Genomic DNA, 27000 nt, shown 5'->3' with positions numbered 1-27000 from the left:
TGTTTGGGTTTTTTTGGGCAGTGGGTTTTTTGTTTGTTTCCTTGGCAGTCCTGTCGAAGTGACTGTCTTTACTGGAGGCACTGCAATATTGATCAGTTTAAGTGTACAAACAGAAGCAAGTCAGAAGTTTTTGAGCCTTTAATGTTGGCTGTCTTACAGACACTTGATTCTAATCTTTGGCAGATGTCTAACCTACAACTCATTTTCCTCTATGGGTAGAATAAAGATGTAGTATACCAGCTCCAGTCTCTAGTAATTATGGATGGTGCCGTTTAAATCTTTCTGAATTACAGTACCAAAAATAAAATTATACTTGGCAACAGCTAAGCCTTTTTAATAAGGGGACTAGACCTTTTTATAAGGAGTGGTGAGGTTTTGGGGAACGGCTCTCAAGTCACAGACCATTTTGTCCTTTGCTGATCACCCTTTCCCCATAGGAAATCTGGCTAAGGAAGGTAGTCTTATTCTTGGAAACATTCACCATGGCCTGGAGTCTGCGTGAAGTGATACTGGTGGGCATTTGACCTGCTAATCCATACCCCACCCTCCCTTTGGGTTATAGGACTTCCTATTCTGGTATAACCCTTACCCACATCGAGTTCCCTTTAGGGATCTACTGGTCCTCTGCAAACCATTGCTCTGCTTGGCATCAGCATTTTGCTGGAGAAGGGAAGCTGAGTTTGTCCTAGCAACTGTACCGCTGAAGCAGAGGAGTCATGCAGAGTACATGTCCCGTATTTGAGGAGGCTGCGGCGCAGAAGGCAGTGCACGAGTAGAGGAGAGTGTGCAGGCTAGTATCAAAGATACTGTGACAATATTAGTATTATTTAGTATCCTGTATATCTCAAATTGTTACATGTTTGTGACTATGGTATATTGTGCATCACGAGTTCATGCGTTTCTGTGTCTCATTTGCAAAAAATGGAAGATTAAGGAACAGGTGATTTGGGAAAATCCTGTGTGACTGGTATTTTCCTCAGTGCAGTGGAGTTGAATGAAAATGGACCAGCTCAGATGTAGATTTACTCATCTGCAAAAGGTTTCCTGTGTCTAGGCAGTATTTCTGAATTGATATAGAACAGATTATTCCTTTGTAGTAGGTAAAAGCAGTCACTTGGATTGGGAACTGCTCTTGGGGCTAACTCCCTTTACTTTTTTTATAGGAATGAACAACAGCTTAGCAACCTGAACTGTGGACAGGTGGTCCAAAAAGAGGCTCTGTGAATTAAGGTTGCATTTTTCTACAGCTTAAACACAGAATCATTGTGCAGAAGTTAATCACAACTACATTTCCTTTGCTTTTACTATTATTAAAAGTTTTAAGTGAATGGAGCTGAAATTATTTTTAACTCGTTTGGGAGGAAGCACTAAGAAATATGCGAATAGGCATTGATAACTTTAAAGTTGTGAACATTTCAGTCGTGTAAGTTAGGAAATTAATGCAAAGTAGGCATACAGTGAGTCTTTTTGTTAAGAGATGATTCCAAAGACATGCCATGAATTATGGCTGTTTTAAAAATGGAACTAAATGAGTGCTTCTATAATTAATAGTTTCATCAGGTTGCCAGTTTCTCTTTATTTCTAGAAAAGACTTGGAATATTTTTCCTTTACCTTAGAAAATGCAAAACTGCTGGAGGAGGAGGTGTTTCCTCCCATTTTTCGTAGATTGTAAGATTCTGTAGTTTGTAGTAGTGTATTTCAGAAACAACCTGTTCTCATACTCTTGTATAGATGTTTTTGCCTCTCTGGAAGCATTCCATTATCTGCGACAAAGTCGGTCTTTAACTCATCCAGCAGTTAAGGCAGGTATATTTGGCTTTATTGAAGCATTTAAAAATACAGCACTGGAACTGTGTGTCATTGCTGCATTTGTAGCTCCCCCTGCTGCTAACATAGCAGTGCTGGGATATTTAGTGACTATGTTTTATTCATAATTAAGATACAACTTTCTTTTTGAGAAACCCACAGATTTTATTTATTTTCCTGAAATGTTTCTGATGGGTTAGAGTGATTTTTTTACTGATGAAATAGGAGTCGGAGAAGCCATGTTGATAAATGGAGAGGAGGCAAGTCGTAGAGGAGCTTTGATCCTATAGAACTAAGGAGTAAGTAAGCATTGAAGGTGATGCCTCAATTCTACTTAGTTAATAAATGTAGCCTTTCTCTGCACCATCAGTCTGCTGATGCTGTATGAATACTTAGAAACATAGAGTAATTTAGGTTGAAAGGGACTTTTAGCTGTGATGACCTAGCTCAAAGTATGGACCAGCAAGTTTGAATTGCTAAGGACGTTGTTTAGGTGATTTTTTTTTTAATATCTCTGAGCATCTTCTAATGTTTGACTACCCTTATGGTGAAATGTTTTTTCCTTATGTCTAATTAGAGTTTCCCTTGTTGCAACTTGTGTCTCTGCCTCTTGTTCTGTCACTGTGCACCTCTGAAAAGAGTCTGGCTCTCTGCTCTCCCCATAGGTAGTTCAAAACAGTAAGAAGATCCTTCAGTCTCCTTCCTTCAGCCTTCTCTTTTCCAGACCAAATAAACTTTTAGCTTCTCCTGATATGGCATGTGTTTCAGCCCCCTGTCATCTGTGTGGTCCTCTGCCAGATTCCTTTGGTGTGGCAGTTTAATTCTTGTCCAGTTTTGGGCTCCCTACTGCACGGTGCTCCAGGTACTACGATCTCATAATCTCTGAAGAGAGGGGAGGGATTGCTTTCTTCAACCATGTTCTTGCTAATACAGCCCAGCGTGTGCTTGGCCTGCTTTGCCACAGGGATACACTGCTGCCTCGCATTTAACTTGTCCACCAGGATCCTCAGGACCTTTTCTGCAAAGCTGCTTTCTGCTTACCCAGCCTGTGCTGTCCCGTGGGGTTGTTCCAGTATTGTTGCCCAGGGTTATTCCACCCCAGGTGCAGGACTTTGCATTTGTCTTTTTCGGACTTGGTTCCTGTCTGCCCATTCAGGTCCTTCTGAATAACAACCTGCCCTCCAGCATATTAATTGCTCCCGCAATGACAAGGAAGTGTCATGTGCAAACTCACTGAAGGTGCACTGTGTGCCACCATCTAGGTTTTTAATAAAAACATTAAACAGTATTGGCCCCAGTGTTAATCAGTGAAGGACAGCACTAGTCACTGGCTTTCGATTGGTCTTTGTACTGCTGACTGCAGCCTTTGAGCCCAGCAGTTCATTCATTTTTCCACCCACCTTACATATGAAATGTGGACTGGATAAGTGAACAGTTTGGCTATAGCAATACTATGAGTGGCTATAACAATACTATGGGAGATGATGTCACAGGCCTTGCCTGAAGTCAAGATAAACAACATCACTGCTTTCCCCTTATCCTCTGAGCCAGTCATATCATCATAGGAGAGTGAGGTTGGTCAGGCACAATTTGTTCTTGGTAAAAATATGCTGGCTCTTTTTTTTTGCCTTTTAGTCTTTCATGTAGCTGGAACCCCTTCCAGAAGACTTGCTCCATAACTTTCCCAGAGACTAAGGTCAACTGGCCTGTAGTTCCCCAGATTTTTGTCCTTGTGCTTGAAGATGGCTTCAATGTTTGCTTCTTTTCCCCCATTGTCAGGAAACTTGCCTGCTCACCATGCTGCTTCAAGATGATGCAGCATCTGAGTTATACTGGTCAGCTCCCTGATTACCCTTGGGTGCATACCATCTGGTTGCATGGACATATGTCCAGCTGGCTTAACTGCTCCTTAACTTCTTCCTCTGCTGTAGGTAATACTTTATTCTCACTGACTCTGCTGATGTGCTTGGGATGTGGGAGGCCTGAGGGCAGACCACACCCGTAAAAAAGCCAGGCAAAAAAAAAGTGGCTGACTATCCTGGCCTTTTTCATGTCCTTTGTCTCTAGGTCCCCTTGCTTTGTAGACCTCTTCCTTAACCTTTCATTTGCTCCTGATGTACAGCCCTTGTTGCCCTTCATGTTCTTGGCTAGTTTCAACTCCAGCTTCAAAATCTAAATGCCGTTTTTTCCTGTCAACTGAACATTTCTACAGTTAAGCATTTGCACTTGTCAGTGGTTTTGAAGTAGTTGAGCCAATTACTGAAGAGAACACAGAGCACAAAACCCAAAGAATAGTTTTCCCCCCAGTTACATCATATATTCCCTTTTGCAACTTCTGCTGCCTGAAATCAGGAGAAATTTATGTATACAACACTAACAAAGCTGCCTGCCAAAATCCTTCTGCATAATTTTTTTTTTTTAATTCTAAGCTTTTAAACAAGTTTTGTGGCTACTGAAAGGAATGAGGTTAAAGACTGCTGCAGAGCAGTGTGCTGTACCTAAGTTGTTGGCTGTTTGTTTGGAAACCTGCTGTAATTCTTTGCAAGTGTGTGATTAGGATAAATGGCTGGGCATTGGACTGTAAAGATAGTTGCATTATGCTAGGATGTTTTCAGCCCTCAAGGGTGTAGGTTAGGTGATGAATGAAGATTCCTCTCAATTTGTTTTTTCTTCATATTACTTTATATCACTTGCAGGCAAGTAGTAATAAAGTTTTAAGAAATAGACCTAAATTATGTGCTGCCAGTGGGAGAGTGATTGTAAACATAATTTTGTGAGTAACAGCTAGGTACTTACACGATTAGTACTACTATTTCTCAGTATATGTAGTACCAAAAAACATCGTAACTGTGAGGTACCATCACTGTTATGGTGCTAGTGATGTTCTTTTGTCCTGCTCAAGATTACTGCGTCCTTTGTCTTCTGTGACAAGGGTGGAAAGGACAGAGCAGACTTTTCATCCTGACCTGTCCTTGTTCTTTTTTGCATGGATAACTAGTGCTGCTCCCACCTCTTCTTAGCAAAATAGAACAGAGTCCCTCTCTGGCAGCGGGGGGAGTGATTGAATGAGTGCTGGAAAGGGAAGAGTGTAGAGGCCTTGTTTTTGCAAGGGATGGGCGAGTAGAAAAGGGCATGTGCTGAAATGTCAGCTTCTAAGCTTCCGCACCATGGGTTATATATCCCTCCCAGCACAAGTTCTGGTTTCCTAGAAGATCAGATCACCTGGACAGCAGTGCTTGCAAGGAGGATACAAACCGCCACATTCTGATCTTTTGTTTGATAATGGTGATATACCAAATAGCAGTTTTGCTGCTGGTGAAAGTCACAGTGGAGTTGTCTATTGCTGATGGTACAGGAGTTGGAGAACAGCGATGAACTCTTACACATAGCAGAACCGTGTCGCTGCAGCTCTGGCAGTTGTGTCAGATGTGGTTGGATACATATGATACGAGAGTGTGGTGTTCATGCTGGCCCTGATACCTGGTTTTCTGGACACATGGAAAGTAAATTCAAGTATCAGTGATTTTAAAATATTTTCAGGGAACTTGGGTAGCTTGCTGGGCTTAATGTTAGGTGTTCAGGTTGTATACCATAGCTTTATTGAGAGAAGTGATACAAGTGAAACAAAAAACCCCTACTTTACCTAGAGAGCTTACCATCCAAATATAAGGTGGGGAATGAGTATTTGCAAATTGGGAGTACAAGAGGCCTTGTGGATTAGTCAGTCATACCAGTTTACCAAAGATTTACCCACTGTTTTTAGGCACTGCAGCAGGAGTAGGCTTTTATAAAGAGAAAAACTTAAGAAGGTCCCTCCCATACATGAGGAGGGGAGGTAGAGAGGAAAAATGTCTTGCAAGATGGAGTGAGAGGGGAGAGGGTAATTATTAGAGGAATTCAGTTAAAAAAAAACAACAAACAAAAACAAAAACCAAAACCCAACAACAAAAAGACCCCTAATGCTTAAAGCAATGACTAGAATACTTTGTAGATAACAATCTTGAGCATTGTGGATGGCAAAAGACTGCTATGCCAAGATCAACATGAGAGTTTTTTAGTAAACATTAGAAAAGTTTTTGATGAAGAATTATAGTTGCAAAGTAGAATTTGAAAAGCTGTGTACTGGGTAGTGTTCAGATAATGCAGATGTTGTGTTTGCTTGCATATGGAGATCTGAAAGAGGACAGTCAAAGACTTTGTCCAAGGCACAGAGTTTTTCATTTGTCCTACAGGACACATGTCAGCTGAACATGTCTCCATGTATCTGTTCTCCAGCAACAGGTTAACACACTAACCAGAAAAATGGCAGCATGAATATGTACCAGTAAGGCAGTCAAGTTGATAGCTACAAACATACTGCTTCTGTGATACTTCTGTTCTCTTAAGTGCTTTAAGTGAGGATGTACAGTATCACAAAGTCATCTAGGTGTTTGTGTTTTGGCATTAGTAAATGGTTACATTCCTCAAAGCCCATATGGCTATATTTTTAGATTAGGACGCGAGGCTTTGTTTTTAATGATTATTGTGACACTTGCTGATATTCTGTTGAATAAACTTGCTTAACTCCATCTGATACGTCATTATTGAAAATCTTAGGTTTGCAGCTATTTGAAGGAATAACATACATGTATATATTTTCTATCCAACACTAATATGTAGGCACAGCTTACATCTCTTGAACAGCTATTAAAGTTAAAAACCAAAAAACCCCCAACCAAACAAAAAAACCTCCATGTTATATTGTAGCACTCAAACAGTTCCCATACAAGTAGGAGGTTTGTGGAAAAGTGGTACAGGTTTGGTCTACCAGAAGTATTTACTTGTGACTTAAATGCTTTATGTATTTTTGTGGCTGGAAGCAATGAATTTTAAGTGTTTATTTCTCTATAAGTTTACATATGTTTTTAAATGCTCACTTTTTTAATTCTTTTTTCTAGTAGTCAAAGAAGCCCATCACCAGGTCCAAATCATACCTCTAGCACTAGTGCATCAAATTCAACACCTGCACCGCAAAATACATCTGTACGACCCACTTGCTCATTAACACCTACGCTAGCAGCACACTTCAATGAAAATCTTATAAAGCATGTTCAAGGCTGGCCTGCAGACCATGCAGAAAAGCAGGTGAGTACATTTGTACTTTGTTCCCTGTGAGAGTGCAAATGTGTAGCTTAAAATCTGGGTTTCCTACACTGTTTGATTCTTCTAGGAATTAAAAGTATTTAAAAAACCCTCAATGCTTGGCCTTAGAAAACAGGAGAGGGAAGAGGGATTAGGCCAGACCTGCAGATTTTGTATGTGATTGCCATTTAGCTGTTAAGTATTTTCAGTCTTGCTTAAAGTACCAGTGCTTTTGAAATTCTCAGATGAATAGCTATCCTCATAACTGTTTTTTTACTGCCAAAGTTCTGTTGAAATTTACAAAGAACATAAATTTCAACAAATTTTTATAATAATATTTTTGTTATGTGGAAAATGTTATTAATTAGGTGACAGAATTTAACTATCTGAGACTACTACACAGTTTGAGTCACTGGGTTGTTAGCTCTACACAATGAAAAAGGAACTCTGCCTTGTTTGTTGTACCCAGTTTTTAAGATGATATAGAAGGCTCAGACTGAATTTGGGCTATTTTTACATAATGGGAAATCTAGTAGAATTGCCATCCATATTTTATAACTAACTGTATGAAACCTATCTTGTTGTGGTAATACAGGGAAACTGGATACATGTCAGCTGCTTGGAATATATTACTCAAAGGCACCATATTGGTTATTGAGTCTAGTTCAAGTCCTTTCACAGGCAGCCCCATCTGATAGTTTGTATGGGATATTAATCTTACCTAGCCCAATTTACTTTGGTCTTTTGAAGAGTGGTTGCATGCTGGCTCAAGCCTGCACTGGGGGCTTTTGGGGAGTAACTTGCAGGATGATTCTTAGAAGTGCAGTCTAGGCTGATACCTTATTTGGACTCCGGGCTTCTTGTTTTGTTTCTTTTCATTAATTTTTTAATTTCAATTTTAAGACATTGCCAGCCTGTACCGAGTCAAACAACTGAGCCATTGCTGTGGGAAGTGTTTAAGGAAATGGTGCAGCACAGCCACTTCTCTTTATGGCCTTGGCCCATAGTTTTGATAGTGTTATTTTCACTGTGTACCGAATTGACATACATCTTAATGCAGAAAATACAGATTTATACAGTTCATAGGTAATGTTATTTTTCCACTATCAGTAATAAAGAGGTCAAAAAAACCAGCTAATGCTAGGCGGTCATGTACTCAGTTGGATACCTTTTACCTTTGTGCTAAGTGCTACATGCTGTATTGTCCTGTCTGCTATTTCAGATGTTTTCATGTGACAGTGTTGTTTATTGACCAGTTTTGGTTAGTAACACTTGAGGGACTTAAGTCAGATATTTAATGAAAAAGAAAAAGTGAATGAAAGTATAGGTGCAATACATAGTGAAGAAGGTAAGCTAGATGAAAGTGGAGAGGCTAAACACGCAGTGCCTTGATTTCTTCAGATTTCTAACCAGATGCGTAGCTTAAATTGAAATTAGGCCATAAGAGCACATGCCAGGTAAACTGCAAAATAAATAAGTAAATAAATTAGGTGAGCCAGGACAGGTTTGTGTTAAAGCAGTCAGACTTGAAGAAGTGTGCTGTAAAGTAATTAGTAGCTAGAACAATTCTTGAACCACTAGCAGTTAACTCGCAGAACTTATAAAAAGCAGTTAATAGGGAAAACTGGAAAAAGATCCAGTAATGTGGTTAATTAGTAATCAACATAATTATGCTATCTTTAAAGAATGTGAGAAACGAAATTGTAGGTCATCTCAACTCAGTAATTGTAGAGGTACTTTGAGTATTGAGCAATATTGAAGTAGAAAAAATGATGAATTTACCTTTTTACAAACACCTGAAAGGAAAACTCTGATAATATTCAGCATGGACCTTTTAGAAAGAAATTATGTCAGGTTGTTTTTTTTTTTCTTTTGATAAAGTGTCAGACTTTGGTAATACAGGAAAGCAATAAATGTTACATCCTGATTTGCAGCAAGACTGTTAACACCTCTTAACAAGAATCATACAAAAATGATTTTAAAGCCATTTAAATGAGATTACTTTAAATGGGTGACTGGTCAGCTTAAAAAAAAGTACTTTGAAAGTCATTATTGATAGTTTGCTATCAGTCTCAAGGCTTTGGAGTTGTGTAGGGAGGACATGCGAAATGATGTCCTGCTGGAGACCAGGGTACTCCTGGATGTCAACACACTCCAGAAAAAAACACTTTTAATGTAGGGAATTAGAAAGCAAAGTGCTGCTTTGAACTGGAGAAATTCCAGAAGTTGATGAAGACCTGTGCTAAATACCATTATTTTGGGGATGGAAAAATCTGCTTACGTGCAAGTACATAAGCAGATGTTGTGGATTAACCCCAGTAGGCCACTAAGCACCACACAGCTGCTCACTCACTCTCCCCCAGTAGGATGGGGGAGAGAATCGGAAGGGCAAAAGTGAGACAACTCGTGGGTTGAGATAAAGGCAGCTTAACAAGTAAAGGGATGGGGGGAGAGTGATGAAGTGAAAGCAGTCTTGCTTACCACCAGCCAACCCATGCCCAGCCAGTGCCCAAGCAATGGCAACCCTTGGAAAACTGCCCCCCGGTTTTATTGCTGAGTATGACTTTGTATGGTGTGGAATATCCCTGTGGTCAGTTTGGATCAGCTGTCCCACCTGTGATCCCTCCCTGCCTTTTGTGCACCCACAACCTATTTGCTGGGGTGGGGGGATCAGAGAGAGAAAGGGAGAAACCCTTGATGCTGTGTAATCAACTGCTCAGAAATAGCTAAAACATTTTAGTGTTATCAACACTGTTTTGGTCACAAATCTGAAGCACCGTATGGGCTGCTATGAAGAAAATTAACTCCATCCTAGCCAGACCCAGTACAGCAGAGAACAGTATTGCTAAATACTAATACTGCAGGGTTTGAAACAGGTTTTTGTTTTTTTCAGTGTGCCACTTCCAAGAAGTCCTCTTTCCTTATTGCAGTGTGATACAGAGGACCTCAGAGTAATTATACTAGTCTCCTTGGTGCTGTTGACAAGACTTTAAGAAATGCACAGATTGAGGATAGGTCATGCCTTCTAAATTTATGCTTCTGGTTGTCTCCACCTGACTAAGTGGGGATATTAAAATAATGGAGTTTGTCAGAGAACACCTGAAGAAGGTTGCAAAGTATTTTTCCTGTATAAGGTAGCTGGAAAGAAGGCATTCAATTATTTGTGTCACTAAGGATTAATTTAGATGGGAAACAGAAGTCTGGAAACTTTGGAAACTCGGAGCCCTGTCCTGTACTATGGTTGGGTAAACATTTGTTAGGATCAAATCTAAACCATCCCTGGCTTAGCATGGGCCTGGATTAGACAATCTTTTGGCAGCCAGTGTTGTTCATTTCTGATTCTAGATGGGCTTTTGTAGAGAATTTAATGTACTTCTGATTAATACTCCCCTTTGAAGTTATTAGAGTGCTTTGCTGTTTCAAGACACACTCATCCAGCAATCCTCTGGCTATAGCCAGTTGTTTCCAATGCATGATTCAAAATCCTAACCTTTATGTGTAACCATTGCAGGCATCAAGATTACGTGAGGAAGCCCATAACATGGGAAGTGTCCATATGTCAGAAATTTGTACTGAATTAAAGAATTTAAGGTCTTTAGTTCGAGTATGTGAAATTCAAGCAACTTTGCGTGAGCAAAGGTAAGTGTGGGCTCTGTGTTTATTTTCAAAATGGAAATTTTCAAGGTGGTATTAGAATTCATTCTAGCATTGTTTTGCATGAGCTATATTTACTGATGACTTTGTAAGTATGCTGATTCTCGCCAGATTTGCAAACTGTCTTCCCTGTGTACATTCTGCCTGTTTCCCACACAGATACCTCTTAGTCTCCAATGAATAGAACCAGATATGCAACTTCTGTATGTATTTCCACTTAGATAGAAAAGAAGTATCTTTCCAGATACATTAGTGCATTAGGAAAAACTGATTAACTCACACTAGTTCAGCATACTTCTAAAATATCTGTCCATACATGATGCATAGATCACATAGGTACACATCTTTATACTGGTCTTAAACACTACTGTTTGTATGAGACATTTGTTAGGTAAGTTTGAACGGGTGTTGTTGATATCGCAAGCTAAGGAATAATTTAATGTTTGTTACTTAGGTAGGAGGCATCTGAGAAGATCTCGGGGTTCTTTAGTGAGGTGTTGATTATAGCAAAGTAGACTTCTGCTTAAGTCAGTCATAGCAGGTGTCTTGCGTATCACTGAAGCAATACACAACCACGTTGTTGAAGACTTGTGCAAGATTGAAAAGTTTTGGTCTTACAATACATGCAGAAACTTTTCACCAGTAGCCATGATCCTGAATCTATTTTCATATTTAGTTTCCTTTTTGAATGATGTTGTCCCATCTACTAAATCACACTACAGTTTGAATACAGTGATTCTGATTTACTATTTTAAGCCACTTTAATAGCATTGCATGCGGTTTAAATAGCTAGCTTTATCCTAGAAGCTCTTGCTTTTTGGCAGTTAGTAAAACAATCCTTTAGTCAGAAGTAGGCTAATAATATATTTGTAAATCTGTAGTCAGAAGTAGGCTATAACATATTTGTAAATAATTCCCAATAAAGAATCAAAAACTTCCATTCTTTCTTTAATTTTATTTCATAACTTCATTACATAAATTAAAATTTCTGTAGTATATTTAATGAAATGCTTGGTTTCTTACAGGTTTCATTTCCTAAGGTTTCATTTCTGTCTCTGGGTACATGTTTGATCTGAAATAACATGTCAAATGTCAATGTTCAAGTCACTAAATAACACCTTGTTTCTTGTACACTGTGTATACTTAAGCTATCAATGGATAATGGTTATTATGACTTTGAGTCTATGATAACATGTATCTTTTATTTTTGCTGCAATCCCAAAGACGTGGAATACATGGCATAAGTAACAAGTTGGTGGGGAGAGGCTTTCGCAAAGGATGGGATTATCAAAGGCAACACATTTGAATGATTATATTATTTCTATGCTTTTGTACAGAAGAGAAGTATTTAAATTTATTCTAAGAGGGAACTTTATCTCTAGGCAAAGCGAGTATATTGTTTTAACCATAACTGGCAGCATGCAAAAAAGCACTTTTCATTGACTGATATATTTTATATGCCCACAATTTTTAAGTTTAATTTTTTTTTTCAGTGTGTCTGTCTTAATTGTTTTTCACCTACTTTTCAGTAGAAAATTTATTTTTACTGAACTGGGCACATATTTGAAGTGTTGTACAAAAGTCTGCTGAAGTGGATGCTTTTTCTGCATCAATTAAATTTGCTTTGGACTTTATAGAATATTTATATGAAACTTCAACTTTGCCTGAATATTTTCTTAATTCATTCACAAACTTGCATTATACTTCAGCATCATGAAAAGTTGTTTCAAAATATTCATTAAAAATTCTGGGAAACAGTTATGTAAACCAAATGTTAATTAATCACAATAGTTGTTCATGTCAGTTCAGTAGAAGAAGGAAAGATGTATAAGGGAATTGCTAGCAATATAATTTATTTCTAAGCCAGGTGTAGTTACAGCTTTTTTTTTTTTCCCCTTAGATGTCTTTTAATGATCAAGTATTTTGAGATTGGAGCTTACCATAACTAGTGACTACCACTCACCTCAGAGCCAAATACTAGAAAAAAGTGTTGCACCTAGAAGAAAACTTGCTTGTTTAAAAAAATTTGTGAGCGCTTTGGGTTGTTGTACAGTCTGGAAAACTGTGTGACACAGGCATAATACCATTCTTCAGAATATTCAGTTACTCAGTGTACTCTTCCAGTGTCCCACTTTTTCTGGGAGTTAAATTCAAGTGAAGAACAAGCTTAAACATAACTGTGTATCAGTCTCAATGAAATATAGCAACTTAATTTTCTGAACTAAGGTATCAAACATGGCAGGTCTCTGTGCATCTGCATACAGTGTTTGTAGGTGATTGAGCAGATTGAGAATTAATTTTAAAATATGTGAATTTTATTAATAGAGCTAAGGAGCTTGGTATCGTTCACTGAAATTGTAGAAGTACTTGTGTAGATACTTATTTAATATCTGTATAATGAAAATGTTTATACTAATTTATTTCTCTTCTCTTGCAGGATACTATTTTTGAGGCAACAAATTAAAGAACTTGAAAAGCTAAAGAATCAGAATTCCTTCATGGTGTGAAAAGTTGTAAACAATTGCACATGGTTTTGAGTACAGGAACTATTAAACTGATGCCCAGTCTTAACACTTTTGAGCTGCATTTGAGTAGACTTTGGACCGTTGAGCTGGGCAGGAAAAAAGTTGACATGGGGAAGGGGACAGGAGGGAGTCAAATTCAGGGGAAAGATACAAGAATGATTTGTAAAACCCTTGAAATGTAGATTTCTTGTAGATGTATTCTTCACGTTGTAAATATGTTTTGTAGAGTGAAGCCATGGGAAGCCATGTGTATCAGAGCTTAGACATCCAAAACTAATCAATGCTGAGGTGGCTAAATACCTAGCCTTTTACATGTAAACCTGTCTGCAAAATTAGCTTTCTTTTTTTTGTTGTTTTTTTTTTTTTGGTTGTTTTTTTTTTGTTTTTTTTTTTTTTTTTTAGTTAATTTATCATTCAGAAATCTTGCATTTCCTAAAATTCAATGCAAGCGCCAGGCGATCTGTGTCTAAGGCTGCAACAGTTTGGGTAATGTACAAAATATCATGAAACAACTGTTTCCACACTTGCACCGAATCGAGAGCAGTGCTTCTCCATTTCTGTTCTACAGAGAAATGTTTTTCATTTTCTGTGTTCCATTTCCCCGTGAAATCCTAAATCTGATTTTATCAGTTTTTTAATGCTTCTAATTTTCTCTTTTCTTAAGGCACTGTTGCTATGGCACTTTTTCTATAATCTTTTCATTCCTGTGTACAGTAGCTTAAAATTGCAGTGATTGAGCATAACCCACTTGTTTGTATAAATTATTGAAACGTATTTCCATTTGCACCCTGTAAGAATGGACTTATAGTACTGCTGGGCATGTGTGCTGAAAGTACATTACTTGCTCAAATATAAGGAAATAGCCCAATGAACATGTTAACATGGTTGTGGGAGGGGAAAGAGGAAAAAAAAAAAAGCTAGTCAGATGTGAATTGTATCTGTTGTAATAAACATGTTAAAACAAAGAAACACTGGTTTTCATTTCCTTTGGTCAACACATTAAAATTTGGTCTGTTTGGGGACTCTTTATTAGAACTGTTCTTGTTGAACATTTTTGTACTTAAATAATTCCTCGAGGGAGGTTTTGTTTAAAACTTGTAAACAGGAAAATGTGTATAAAATATTTAATGAAATATAAAATTCAACAAGAATGATTTAAGACACCTCCCCAACAGTTGTCATATGTTAACTCCTGGTTTACCTGTCTTGATATTATGACATTTCATTTCGAAGGATGTTTGTGTTGTAGCTAACTGTTTAAGTCTGGTGCTGACTGCTGTTCTTAACCATCACAAAACGCTGAATTTGTGTAATTGGAGCAACCGCCGTTTGAAAATGGTGGCAAAGCTCAGCTTTGTATATTGTTTCCTAAAGTATATTAAAAATAAAAAAGAAACTATTGCTACTACAAAATAAACGTGGCTTTTTCTTTGCTTAAAAACAACAACAAAAATAGTGATGGTGGTACTAGTTTAATATTTGCAGAGGTGTATATGTTAAAATAGTCTGTTAAGTAAGAAAGACTGTAGGTGATTGATTAAAAAAAAGAACTTAATGATAAAGGTGTTGACATGTGATGCTACATGTTTTGTTCCTACAAAATACTGTCTTTCAGCACCAGAAACATTAGTTGACTTTTATTTTGCCTTGTCTCATGTTGAGTGGGCTTGGACTGATTTTTAAAATCAGTTTTTCATCAGTGGAAGCTGAATGCTCTGTCCTAACAAGACATTGCAAATGGAGCAAGTTGAAATACCTTAACTAGCAACAACAAATGAGAAATCAGGATAGATTAATTTGTAATTGTTCCTCACTTTTTAACCCAGTATGTGCTGTTGTGTTTCATATCATGCAAATGTCTGGTTTTGCTCAGAAGATGGGAATAGAATAACCTCGAATGAATTCATTTCAGCATACATTGTTTCTGCATTTTTAGAGACCCAAGGCCATGTGACAGAAGGCTTCCTGAGACTCTTGTATTTGCCTAACATCCTATTTCGTGTAATGCTTGTTGTCTGGAGGTTGCCCAAGCATAGGGAAATCGCATGTGAAATAGATGAACGTACAGGTGATCTTTCACCAGTGGCTGTCCTTAGTTTGGTATTTTGCTGTTTAGTTACTTGCTGAGACAAAGGTTGCTTCTGTCTTAATAGGTAATGCCGGGCGTATTTTCCATGAGCTTATTTTGTTTCCTTTTGCTTCATATATTGCCCTCTACAACATCCTGTATCAATGAGCTTCACAAGTTAATTTTGTTAATTTTGTAGAAAATTACTTTGGATTGTTTTTTTAAACCTCTGGTTTGAATGAATTTTCTTATATGCTTAGCTGCTGCCTGTTGATCTTATTATTCATTGTTTTACAGAAGAGTTTTCCAGCCTAAAGAGTACTAGTCTGTTTTATCACGTGAAAACTTTCATAATGTACAAATGGTCACAGATAATTTGGGAGTAGCAAGAATTAACATGCTACTTTAACCCCTTAAAAATGCATGCTTACATATACATAGATCACACAGAGACACACACTCTCTCTTTTGGTGATGTCCTCCCTAACTGGTGCGATAAAGGCTACTACTTTGTCAGCATCCAATGGCATACTGAAAACTTGTTGGCTTCTGTATTTGCTCACCATGCAATAGCTTTCCTCCCTCATCCTCCCCACCCTTACAAAGCCTGGAGCTGTTGTGGTGTGGAATGACAGCTTGCCAGACTTTCACTGGCATTAGACAAGTTGGGGAAGAGGATTGCAGGCACTGCTTTGAAGTAGACACTAACCAAGTGGCAGGGTCTGGATTAACATCCTTCAAAATGGCTTCACTAACATACAAATGCAATTTTGGCCTTAACTATGTGATCTGGAGACCCTTTTCAGTGACATGCAGAAACTGGCCCTCTGTATATGGCTTTGGAGGGGGGGGAACCTAGGTTTTTCTCCTTCCTATCAAATCTATCTGAAGCTGGACAACAAAGAAATGGGCAGGTGCACTAAGACCTGTTACTAGATTACTGGCTTACCATTTATTATCCATCCTGAAACTGATGCTGTCCTTTCAAATGTAGTTGACATTGTTTAATGAAAGGGGCTTTATTGGATCATTCTACACCTGCAAGTCAAATCAAGTGAATTTCCCCTGGGACAAATGTTTTCTTCCTAGGCAGGTGTTCAGAAAGTGTTTACTGGAGTTGTGGGATGTGTTTTCTGTATTAATTACTTGATATGGGTGGTCAAGGAACAGTGATGAGAAAACGATGAAAGAACTGTTGTTGCATATGTTGCTCTTGGTTTTCCTGTTATGCATTTGCTAAGCAACTATTTAGTATAATAGAGAAATGGTCTTTAGAATTAGTTAGGAGATTGGCTGAGCCTGTACAATTATACTGCAAGCAGTGCAATTGGGATAGTATTTTATCATCTGTGGTGGCACACTCAAGAACTGCAGCAGAAGGAGGGGTTTCTTATAATTATAAAACTACATGACTGATCCAAGGCACTCCCATGCTTGTTGCTTTTACAACTGCACCATCTTTTTTTATTATTTATTTTTTATTATTATTATTAAGGCCCCCTGATATCTTTGAAAGTCTGCATATATTTTTTCAGTGGCCTTGATCTGAAGGTGCAGTTGTCAACTGCTCAATTTTGGTCAACTTTCCCTGCTTAGACTGGTCTCTTGCAGCAATATAGTGTGTCTTTTTCAGACTGGCTTTATTAATTCTATCTCCTTTGGTAGGAGCGTCCTATCTTTTGGTGGACACCAGTGCTGTCTTTACTGTTGAGTTAAAAACCTACTCAGAATGGGTATATAATTGAGGCCAGAGAGAATTAAAAACATTTCTGTTTCATTTTGGAGCAGCCTCATTGCAGGAGTATCCCCAAAGATATGTGAGAAAATACTGGGTAGCTACACCATGTCCCCTAAGTCTACGGATCAAAGACGACCATATCTTACTGTCACCCTTTCACTCCAGTGTCACCTTGCCTATGATGACATCCTGAGGACTTACCAAAGCAGAGTCTTTTGTTGCTGTGAGTTTGACTGCCGTGGCCAATTTTGCATATTCTGCAAGGAAGGAGTGATGTGCCGTAAGCATCACTGTCGCTGTGATTTGGGGGTACTCCTAAGTCAGCCGTGCATAAGGGGCAGCTGCTTACTCTAACCCTAAGTTAACATTTGACTAGTGTATATATAGTTAAATTTCAAGTCTATTCTTGGAATTAGGAGCTGGATGGTTTTGTGAATACATCATCTCTATTGCTGTTCCTAGAGTAATATTCTGTCCTTACCAAAACACAATCTTATGTACAGATGTAAGATGATAATGAGGCAATTCTGGATGTTTTAAAAATACTGCCTTGACTTCTGAAGTTTCCTGCAGAGGAATATTCTGAGCTGAAGTGCCATCTCATTGACATGAGCACTGCTCTGCTGCCCGTAATTACTGATTAATGATACGTGGGGGTTTCTTTTGTGTTTTGGTTTTCTTATTTATATTATTTCATAAGAATCAGAGCTTTTGGTGTAGGAGGAATTTGTTTCTTTGTCTAGGTTAACTTCTTTGGCAGTTGTTTTCTTTTGCAGTTAGTCAAGCAAAAGCTCTCATTTGCAACTAAGATCCATATAGATGTTGACTTCTTTTGCAAAGAAAATTGTTTTTGGCTGTGATACGGTTTTGGATTTCAGTTACACACCACTCTTTTCAGGTATCTCTTAAGTTCCTCTCTCTTCTATCTCTTTGGTCTCCTACAACAGGAATTTGGAAAGATTCAGTCTTTCATAGCTGTAGGCGGCAGCTCTATTTTAACCTTCCTGGATGTCTGTGCTGCTGCTATTGTGCTAATTCAGCTGGAATTTATTCCTGGAAGAGATGCTCCTTGCTACAGATTTCTGTATTTCCCAGCCATGGCTTTTTGTTTGAAGATCCTATCTGAGGGAAGGGACTGATGCAGACTTTATAGCAATTAGGGCTCCAGCTAGCTGAGGATCTGGAAGTCATGAAGCGCTTTTCTCCTCCCTAATAAAGACACTAACCCATCTGATCTAGGATTTTCTAGAGAATGAGCTGTCAGGTTTTGTCTCCCAGGGGAACTAGTAATATCCTGGCAAGTCTTGTTGCATCCCAGACGGGTCCTGCCTGGAGCTGCTGTGTCGTATGCAGCTGTACTACATGGCTCCATATACCAGATTTTGCACACCAGGTTTGCAAACACAGCTTGAACAACCTTACCTTTCCAGTAGTTACTCAGTATGTGTGAAGTATTTTGTCACCTTCAGTTAGTCACATGTGCCAGAGAGCATTTGTAAAGGGATGCCATCTACTTCTGCGTATGGCGCCATGCTCAAAAATTAGTCCTTTTTGCTTCAGTTTGAAATCTCAGAATTTGGGCTCAGTGAAAAGTGTGTGTTAATACAGTGAAGCTCAGAATGGTCAGTTACGCTCATCTTCCCTTTTTCTGTACGTTACAAGAAAATTTGTCCAAGTAATTACGGATAATACTGTCACAGTCATCTGCACCAGTAGCTAGAGTGGTACAAGTGACTTAAACTGTCTCCCTCTCTTCCTCACAAATTTCTGAAGTTGGCACATGGAGCTCTGTTAGCGTGTTGCCTTTCAGAGCTCTGAGCAGCCTGAACAGCTTCCTTCTCCTGCCTGACCAGGCAGATTTGCTGTCAAGATCTTACATGCTTCTCTGTCCAAAAATCTGTGATTGGATCTTTTTTCAGTGTAATTGGGATGCTGTTGGAGTTTGACTGGGGTTCCTATTCTTCTGCTAGATGCGTCCTCGTTAGCAGCAGAAAGCTTGTGTACTGGGAAGAGTTATTTGGCAAAGTGACGAAGCCTGTGGCAGATGGTGCTACAGAAGGTGAATGTGTTGTCAGCAAGTCTGGACTGCTTGATGATGCCAAAGGGCTCTGGTGTCCATCAGCTCCATCCAGGTTCCTTCAGCTGCTGCTCTGCATCCTCGGAGTAAAGGCTTTTCTTTCTTCCACATTTTGAAAGGTTTTAATTGAACTTTTTCTTCTTGTTGGGGATTTGATTCCACAGTAAGTCTTCTGTCATTTAAAAAAAAAGAGAAAGCTATTAAACCACTGACAGCATGTCCCCGTCTTCACTTGCTAAATAAGACTGCCTTTCTGCTTGCAATAACATTTCCAGTAGAGGCATGGATAACTGAACCTCTTGATGCTATTCTTTTTTTTAGGATAAAAATTCTCAGAGTTCACTTTGACCTAGGATGGTATCTGAATTTCACTTTATTAAAAGAAAGAATTAATTTTTTTTATATTTTGTTCTCATGTCCCCTGGCATCTCTTCACCTGAACAATTAGAGATGTGTTGGGGGGTGTGGGTGTGCGCAGAGTGATAGGACAAGATCTTTAAGGACCCTTCTTTGCTTCATAGGTGGTTTCATTGAAAGAATTGCTCGGTGAGGGTGAGGCCTCACACAGTAGGAGACCTTATCTGACATCCAGCTCCCTGCGAAAAGAGTAGACCCTTCCTTATTGCTTCCCTGCTCCTGGTGATGTGCTCCTGCTGAGTCCTTTTTGCCAGGGCTGAAGCAGTTCAGGGAGCAAAGCCCTGGCAGAAATGTGCCTGGTAAACGTGTGTCTGCTGACTTCACAGCCTGAAGAGGCTCACACCAAGGGGCCAAACAAGGGCAGGGCTGGCACCTTCTGGCATTGAAGGGCAGGTCAGAGTAACTCCTGGCGCAGCAGTAAGCTCAAATGATAAAGACAACCTGCTCTTAAAACTCCGAGGTGCCTGTGCAGAGAGGAGGGCTCGGGGCATGGAGACTGCTCCGAGTTAGGCACAGTTTTCTGAGGTTTGGATGCATGTATGCTTTCATATGTATGCTGCTGTGCAGCTAAACAAAATCCTAACCTAACAATCAAGCTGCCGTGTTAACTGCTACATGGATTTTTTAACTAAGCATGAGCAAAGGTCTAATTATCAACCATGGTCTCAATAATATATTTAAAACAAAGCACCCATCCCAAGCAAACAGTGCATCTTTAATAGGTTTGGAATACGAATGGCAGAGTGTCTCCAAGGAGATGCTATTTGTCTTCAACTATTACTCCCTCTTACACTAACACTGAGCCGCTATTCTCACCCTGGGTGGTGTCTTTAGATCCCAAAACTCTCTCAAGAATGAGGAAAAATCAGCTCAGCTGCCTTCATCTGCCATCTGAGGAGTTTGGAGCATTTCCCGAACTCCTTAGTTGTTCCGTGAGGATTTTGCAGGCTCCCCTGCGGGAGCCTTGTGAGCAAGCACGTGTCCTCGCTGCGGGTCCCGAGCAGCCTGCCAGGCTGGGTATCTCCCACGGTTTGCGGGCCAGCACGGGTGCTTGGCAGACCTTTGCTTTGGGCCGGTACACAGAGACACGCAGGCTCTTTCTCTGCATGCTTTCTCTCTCCAGAAAATCTGCCTGGCTTCTGGGGCAGCTGAAGCTGTGTTTAGTGCCTGCTCGGGGGAGAATGCAGCATCTGAGCTGGTCCAGCGCTGCCCCTGGCTCAGCGGAGACAGACCAGTGCGTGGCCTGGTAAATAGCCTCTGCTTCAGCTGGCACTTTACTCAGTCGGAGTTTTTAGTGCTGTAGTAGCTGAGGGAGCTCCAAGGTGCAGGAGCCTCTCTGGCACCTGCAACGGATCCAACCCTGGAGGGTCAGAGCGAGAGAACCATCCAAAGGAGGGTTCAGAAAAGCACAGCAGGGTGTCAGTACTCACCTGAGCTGCATCGAGCACTCTTGTTACTGCCAACTCGGATCTAATTTTGGCAATGCTGGGCCAGACCCCTGTTCCTCTGGAAACTAGGTTCCTTTTTCTTAAAAATCAGTTACCAATTTTGGGGCCCTGATATCCCACCTAGAATAATCTTTGGTATAAGCCCCTAAATCTCTGTATTTTTCTCCTAGCTAACATGCATGGCTTTCTCTCTTAATTGTTAATATAGTTGAATTTGTTTCATTCTCTAGTGCCCAGTTTCAGTGCTGATCATCCTTGACCAATACAAGATTAAGTGAAGTTTATATTTTAGGTGTAGATTTCTGACGGTGTTTTTTATCTGAAATGGCACCAGTTGTTCCAAGCTACTTGGGATTAGAGGTATAATTTGGAATAGGTTATTGAACAGAAGGCAACATTTTGGCAGCTGGTTCATGGGAGTTTGCTATGTGCTTTTGCCAGTTCATGTGACTGATCTTCATGGCATAGGTAAATTGTAACGATTTCACAAAAACCTATCTTGTTCAGTGTGGAATGGGACAATAAACATCACCCCTGGATAGTACTTCGTAAGGGACTCTGCTTTGGGCATGCTATAGATTGATTATTCAGCATTCTGTAGTCTGAAAACAGGTTTCCGTTACCATGCATCGACACAAATAGCTGCTACTATTTTTAGGTAAGCTATTCATATCACAGGAGTAACTTCTGCTTAAGTGTGCCCAGCCATGGGCGCTAGATTTTGGAGGATCTAGTATGAAAACATAGAGATGTAGAGAGGCTTAAACCTACTTCAGGCTTGTGCAGTTATACATAGTTTTAGATGAGGATCACCTAAAAGAAACCTGCCATTAGCTTCTTAAATAGTAATTTAAAAAAATCTCATATTTTTTAATGACGTTCTACTCTTTTGTACTGCCTTGTTCAACTCTGGTGGGATTTGGATTATTGCAAGAGTTTTCACAAGGGAAATTTTGTTAAACACATTTTTTCAGCAATGGCTTTCCTGGCTGACAAGTAGAAATATTAATATAACCTTGTATTTTGTACCTCTTCATAGTAGATGTAATGAGATTTTTCTCTTTAGAGCAGGAGGGATTAATTCACTTATCCGGAGTTATTCAAGAGAGAGAATTTCTACCTCGGAATCTAATGTAGTTGTGATGTACTTTTGTAACACCTTGATCTTTTTTGTATGTGTCAAGCAGAACATACATAAGTGAGACATGTCTTAATAAACAGTGTATCCTAAAAACCCTAAATTCAGAAAAAGCTGTGAGAATCTATAACTTCCCTGAGGGGAGGAAAAAGTTAAAAATTAAATCAGATTTGCCTGTTCATTTTGTTACACACTTGAATTCTGCACAGGCTTGAAGTTTTCAGTGAAGTTGGATTCAATTTCATTAAATACTGTCTTTTCTGTGTGCTTTTCCATTTTGTGGAATTTCCTGGGATGAGCGACAGGACGTTTGTGGATTACAGGAAATAGTTTTAACTGAATCTGCTTTTCAGTATTAATCTAAAACTCAGTGTGGTGGGTTGACACTTGCTGGACACCAGGTGCCCACCAAAACCATTCTATCACTGCCCCATCCTCAGCTGGACAGGGGAGAGAAAATATAACAAAAGGCTTGTGGGTCAAGATAAGGACAGGAGAGATCACTCACCAATTACTGTCACGGGCAAAACAGACTCAGCTTGGGAAAATTAACTCAACTTATTACCAATCAACCAGAGTAGGGTAGTGAGAAATAAAACCAAATCTCAAAACACCTTTCTTCCACCCCTCCCTTCTTCCCAGGCACAGCTTCACTCTCGGATTGTCGACCTACCACTACCTCCCCCCCCCCCCCCCCCCCCCCCCCCCCCCCCCGCAGCGGCACAGGGGAATGGGGAATGGGGTTTACAGTCAGTTCATCACACATTGTCTCTGCCGCTTCATCCTCCCCAGGGGCAGGACTCCTCACACTCTTCCCCTGCTCCAATGTGGGGTCCTCGCACAGGAGACAGTCCTCCATGAACTTCTCCACCGTGGGTCCTTCCCACAGCGTGCAGTCCTTCAGGAGCACACTGCTCCGGCGTGGGTGCCCCCTGGGGTCACAAGTTCTGCCAGAAAAGCTGCTCCAGCGTGGGCTCCTCTCTCCACAGGGCCACAGGTCCTGCCAGGAGCCTGCTCCAGCACGGGCTTCCCACAGGGTCACGGCCTCCTTTGGGCATCCACCTGCTCTGGTGTGGGGTCCTCCACGGGCTGCAGGTGGAGATCTGCTCCACTGTGGACCTCCCTGGGCTGCAGGGGGACAGCCTGCCTCACCATGGTCTTCTAGGGAATCTCTGCCCCAGTGCTTGGAGCACCTCCTCCCCCTCCTTCCTCACGGACCTTGGGGTCTGCAGGGCTGTTTCTCTTGCGTGTTCTCACTCCTCTCTCTGGCTGCAGTTTCCGTGTCCCAGCAACTTTTTTTGCTCCTTAAATCTGTTATCCCAGAGGTGCCACCACTATTGCTGATGGGCTCGGCCTTGGCCAGAGGTGGGCCCATCTCAGAGCCGGCTGGCATTGGCTCTGTCAGACACAGGGGAAGCTTCCAGCAGCTTCTTACAGAAGCCACCCCTGTTGCCCCCCCACTACCACAACCTTGCCACACAAAGCCAATACACTCAGAGATCGTTAATGCATTTTAATCAATGCAGAAGTAGGCTGCAGTGGCTTTAAAGGGACTTACTTCCCTGAACTGAGAAACCGATCTGCTAAATTTGCCCCTTTTGAACCACCCAGGCCATTTTATTTGAAATGTTACTTTTCCCTTTTAATAGTGGGGGCTTGTTTTTCTTCCCACCCCCACTTTTACATCTCTTAAGATCCTTACTCCGCCCTGGGAATGAATCTTCAGCTCGGGTGAGGGCCCGCGTCCCCTCTTCAGCCCGAGGAACAGCCTGCGCCAGCCGAGCCTTGCTGTGCTATTCCAGCGGCGCAACCTCTCTTCTCCCAGGTAGGATTTTCTCATCCGCTGCAGCCTTACGACCTCCACGCTGAAGTTTTTTTGCCTGCCGCGGCCTCATCCTCCTCTGCCTCATTTCGTTCCCCCCGCTGCCCTTCGCCTCCTTTGGTCGAGGGTCTCCCCAAACCCCCGTGCCTCCTCTTGGCTGAGGGCGATTCCCTCGTTCCCCCCGCTTCGGCGGGAGCCCGGGGGGAGGGAGGGCGATGGGTACCGCTAGGTGTCAGTGCTCGGCCGGGGACCGGACCGGCGCGGGGGGCCGCGGCTTTCCCCGCCGCCCCTCGCCCTCTCCGGCGGCGCCCGCGGCTCCATCAGCGGCTCGGCGAGGCCGGGGGCTCCCGCTGGGCCTGCCCACGGGGGGAGCTCCCTGGGGACACGTTTCCAGCAGCGGTTGTGGGACCTCAAAGCTGAGGACATCACCCCCTCCGGGGTGGGTTTCCCCTGCGCAGCTCGCGTGCGAAGGGAGAAGGATGCCAGCGCTTGTGGGGGACATCACACGGGGGTGTTTTCTGGGTTTCCCCTTCTCTTCACCGCCCACACCTTAAGCGTATTCCCGTGGTGCTTCCCAGAAGAGAGCACGCAGAGGCTCGCTTTGAGGCCGATTGAACTGCTGCGGTTCCTCACCAGGCACAAACCCCACCGGCTCCCTCTGGAAAAGCTCCATCTTCTTCCAGTGCTGCAGCTGGTTTCTTGTAACCAAAGCCCCGGGGAACCCAAACTTTTTCCTGATTAAAGCTGAACTGAAGACGTAAGCCTGGGTGAAAAACTGAATGCGTTTCATGATTAATTTTTTTTTTTTTGTGCTACTTGTGCTTCTTACTGTTCTCTGAGCTGCCATTGTACCCTTTCTGCAAAAGATGTTTTGGCGAATGGGATTTCTAAAGGGCGCTTCTTAAAAACAAAAATAAAAGAAATTTCAAAGGTCCATACTTTGTGTGTGTGAGTGTTGCAGGTATGTCTATACCTTAGAATTTCCTCTGTGCACAAGGGCTTGCAGCGCCTGGAGGAAGGGCGGTGCTCTGCCTGCCACTGGTGTTCAGCCTCACCTTCCTCCTCATGGTGCTCGTCTAAATCTGTCCCTGGACACCCTGGCCTCAGCTACTGTAAAATAATAGAAAGCAAAACCCTGCTAGGAAGGAGCAGAGCTTTGGGTACTCCTATATCATCCTGGAAATGATGCTTGATCTTAAAGCCTGTATTTGAATTGGTTTTGCAGGATAGTCCACTCTTTTTTTTTTCTTCCCCTTTGATTCCCTCCTTTCTTAGCTGAAATAAACAGAGTTTTAATGTAAAGTACAATAAAAATATAATAACATAGCATTTGCTAAAACAATAAAAGGGTCCAGCCATGTAGGCTTTATTCTTGCTACTGTTAGTTGACTGGAGTGGATTACGCCATTTTGCAACGACTGCTGATTTCACCAGGGCTGCTCTGGCAGTGTTGCTCGGCCCTCTGTCTGGATGCTTTTTCTTTCAAGAATTTGATATACTTGGGGATACAATTGGGAAATTACTGGGGAGAACATGGTTTTCATGTTGTTTTTTTACTCTAAGTGTTGACACATTCTGTCCCTCCAAATCTCGGTGATTAAATGAGGAGGCTTTTGACCCTGGAGATGACAAATGAAATCACTTGGTTTGCCAAACTAGAAATGGAGTGTCTTGTGACGAGAGAATGGTGATGAATTTTTTCTGCCTCCCCTACCCTTGTTCTCCCTCTCCGCATCCATCCTCCTTCCCTGCTTTTGTACGTGGCAGATCAGCTTTGTTCCCTTGACCGGTGGCCTTACATTTCCACATACGAGACTGCAGGAGCGCTGTGCCTGGGTTTGCATACCCAGCTCTAAACCCCAGTGAGCCTGGAGGTCACCGTGTGATTTTAAGACTTGCTCCTACCTGGAGGGACAGGGTTTGGGCTTGCTTCTCTTTTCACTCCATGGTCTTGAGAGTCTCCAGCAGCAAGCCCAGAGAAGGGAAACCACCCCCTCGTTTCTCCCAAACCACCAAACTGAGATGTTTGCTCAGTGTCACCGCTGAGGAAAGGCAGATCTGAGCAGTTCCGAAACGGCAAGGTCCTTCGGTACCCGCTCCCCTCTGGTCACGCATCCTTCTGGTCCGTTTGCTCTCCTGTAGCAGGAGTAAGGCAGAAAACCCCTTCAGGCGCAGTGCTGGCCCTTCAGAAGCCCCAGAGGATGAGGTAAAAGGACAGGAACCCGTCACCCGGGACTGGCCTGCCCTCTTCTCAAAGAAATGCAGCTTGACTTCCAGCTGACCTTCAGGCTTTTACAAGCTTAAAGAGAGAGAGTTACAGAATTGTTAACAGCTATTTTATTACACTTACAGATTGTGTGAGTTGCGTTTTATTGGAACGCAGGACTTGGCAGGTTCTGCGTTTGGCTGCAAGGGGACGTTGAAGGGCTGTGGTTGCTCTGACACGTTAACCCCCTGCTTCCAGCACCTCCCGCTGTGCTAAGCTAAGCCAAATGCTTGGGCACAGCTGCAACCTGTTTCATTACAGAGGTGCCATGTTGAAAAACGGTGATGTGAAGCCAGTAGTTTCTGGCCACGAGAGAATATACCACGGAGTTGAGGGTATCTAGGGGCAGAGGAATACATTTTGATCAGAGTGCCATACACTAATGCTATGGCTTACTGTTGAGCTTTGAGGAGAGGTCATGCTGTTTGGGACTTTGCAGGGTCAGTCTCCAAAGCTACTTTCTTCCAAATGTTTTTTTGAATAAGAGCTCTACTCAGAGCAACACCACCTTAGAAAGAAAACTTCTCCTTCCTTTTTCTTCTGTAGGCTTCAGTATGCAATCTGATTAATTTCATTTTTTTTAACTGATGCTTGCAGTGATAATTCACACAATAATGCCTTAAGCAGTGGTAAAAGGCCTGTGCCAAAGGCATTCTGTGGAGTAAGAATTTGAACTCTCAGTGGCAGAGTGTGGCAGTGCTCACCCTCTGCAGGGTGAGGCCCTGGCTCCCGCTGGCACTTGCTGGAGGACCTTTCACAGCGCAAAGTTGGTGAGAAATGGGGACTGCAGGCTAAGTGACTCCAGGAAAGATATTTTCACAAGGTGCTTCAATTCATGGAGGAGAGCAGTTATGTGGAGATTCCTCATTTCTTGAAGAAAGGTTAATACGTGCTTTTGAAAGTGTTTTTGATTAATTAT

The 27000-nt window shown here is 41.5% G+C and overlaps 1 protein-coding gene across 6 annotated transcripts in view; it reads left to right on the top strand.

Moving 5' to 3' along the window:
- WAC (WW domain containing adaptor with coiled-coil) overlaps positions 1–13273 on the top strand; it is a 63534-nt gene extending 50261 nt beyond the window's left edge. For 5 of the 6 annotated variants that reach the window (XM_075046845.1, XM_075046858.1, XM_075046867.1 and 2 more), the window contains 3 exons: positions 6745–6931; positions 10440–10567; positions 13020–13273. In XM_075046845.1, the coding sequence (XP_074902946.1) occupies positions 6745–6931; positions 10440–10567; positions 13020–13089 (385 nt within the window). In that variant the 3' untranslated portion in view covers positions 13090–13273. The remainder of the gene's footprint in view (positions 1–6744; positions 6932–10439; positions 10568–13019) is intronic. The other variant, XM_075046851.1, reaches the window with a different exon arrangement.
- Positions 13274–27000: the final 13727 nt, after the last annotated feature.

Source organism: Buteo buteo, chromosome 2 (assembly GCF_964188355.1).
Source record: "Buteo buteo chromosome 2, bButBut1.hap1.1, whole genome shotgun sequence".
In the NCBI taxonomy this organism is placed as follows: Eukaryota; Metazoa; Chordata; class Aves; order Accipitriformes; family Accipitridae; genus Buteo; species Buteo buteo.
This window is presented reverse-complemented; position numbering and strand designations above follow the sequence as displayed.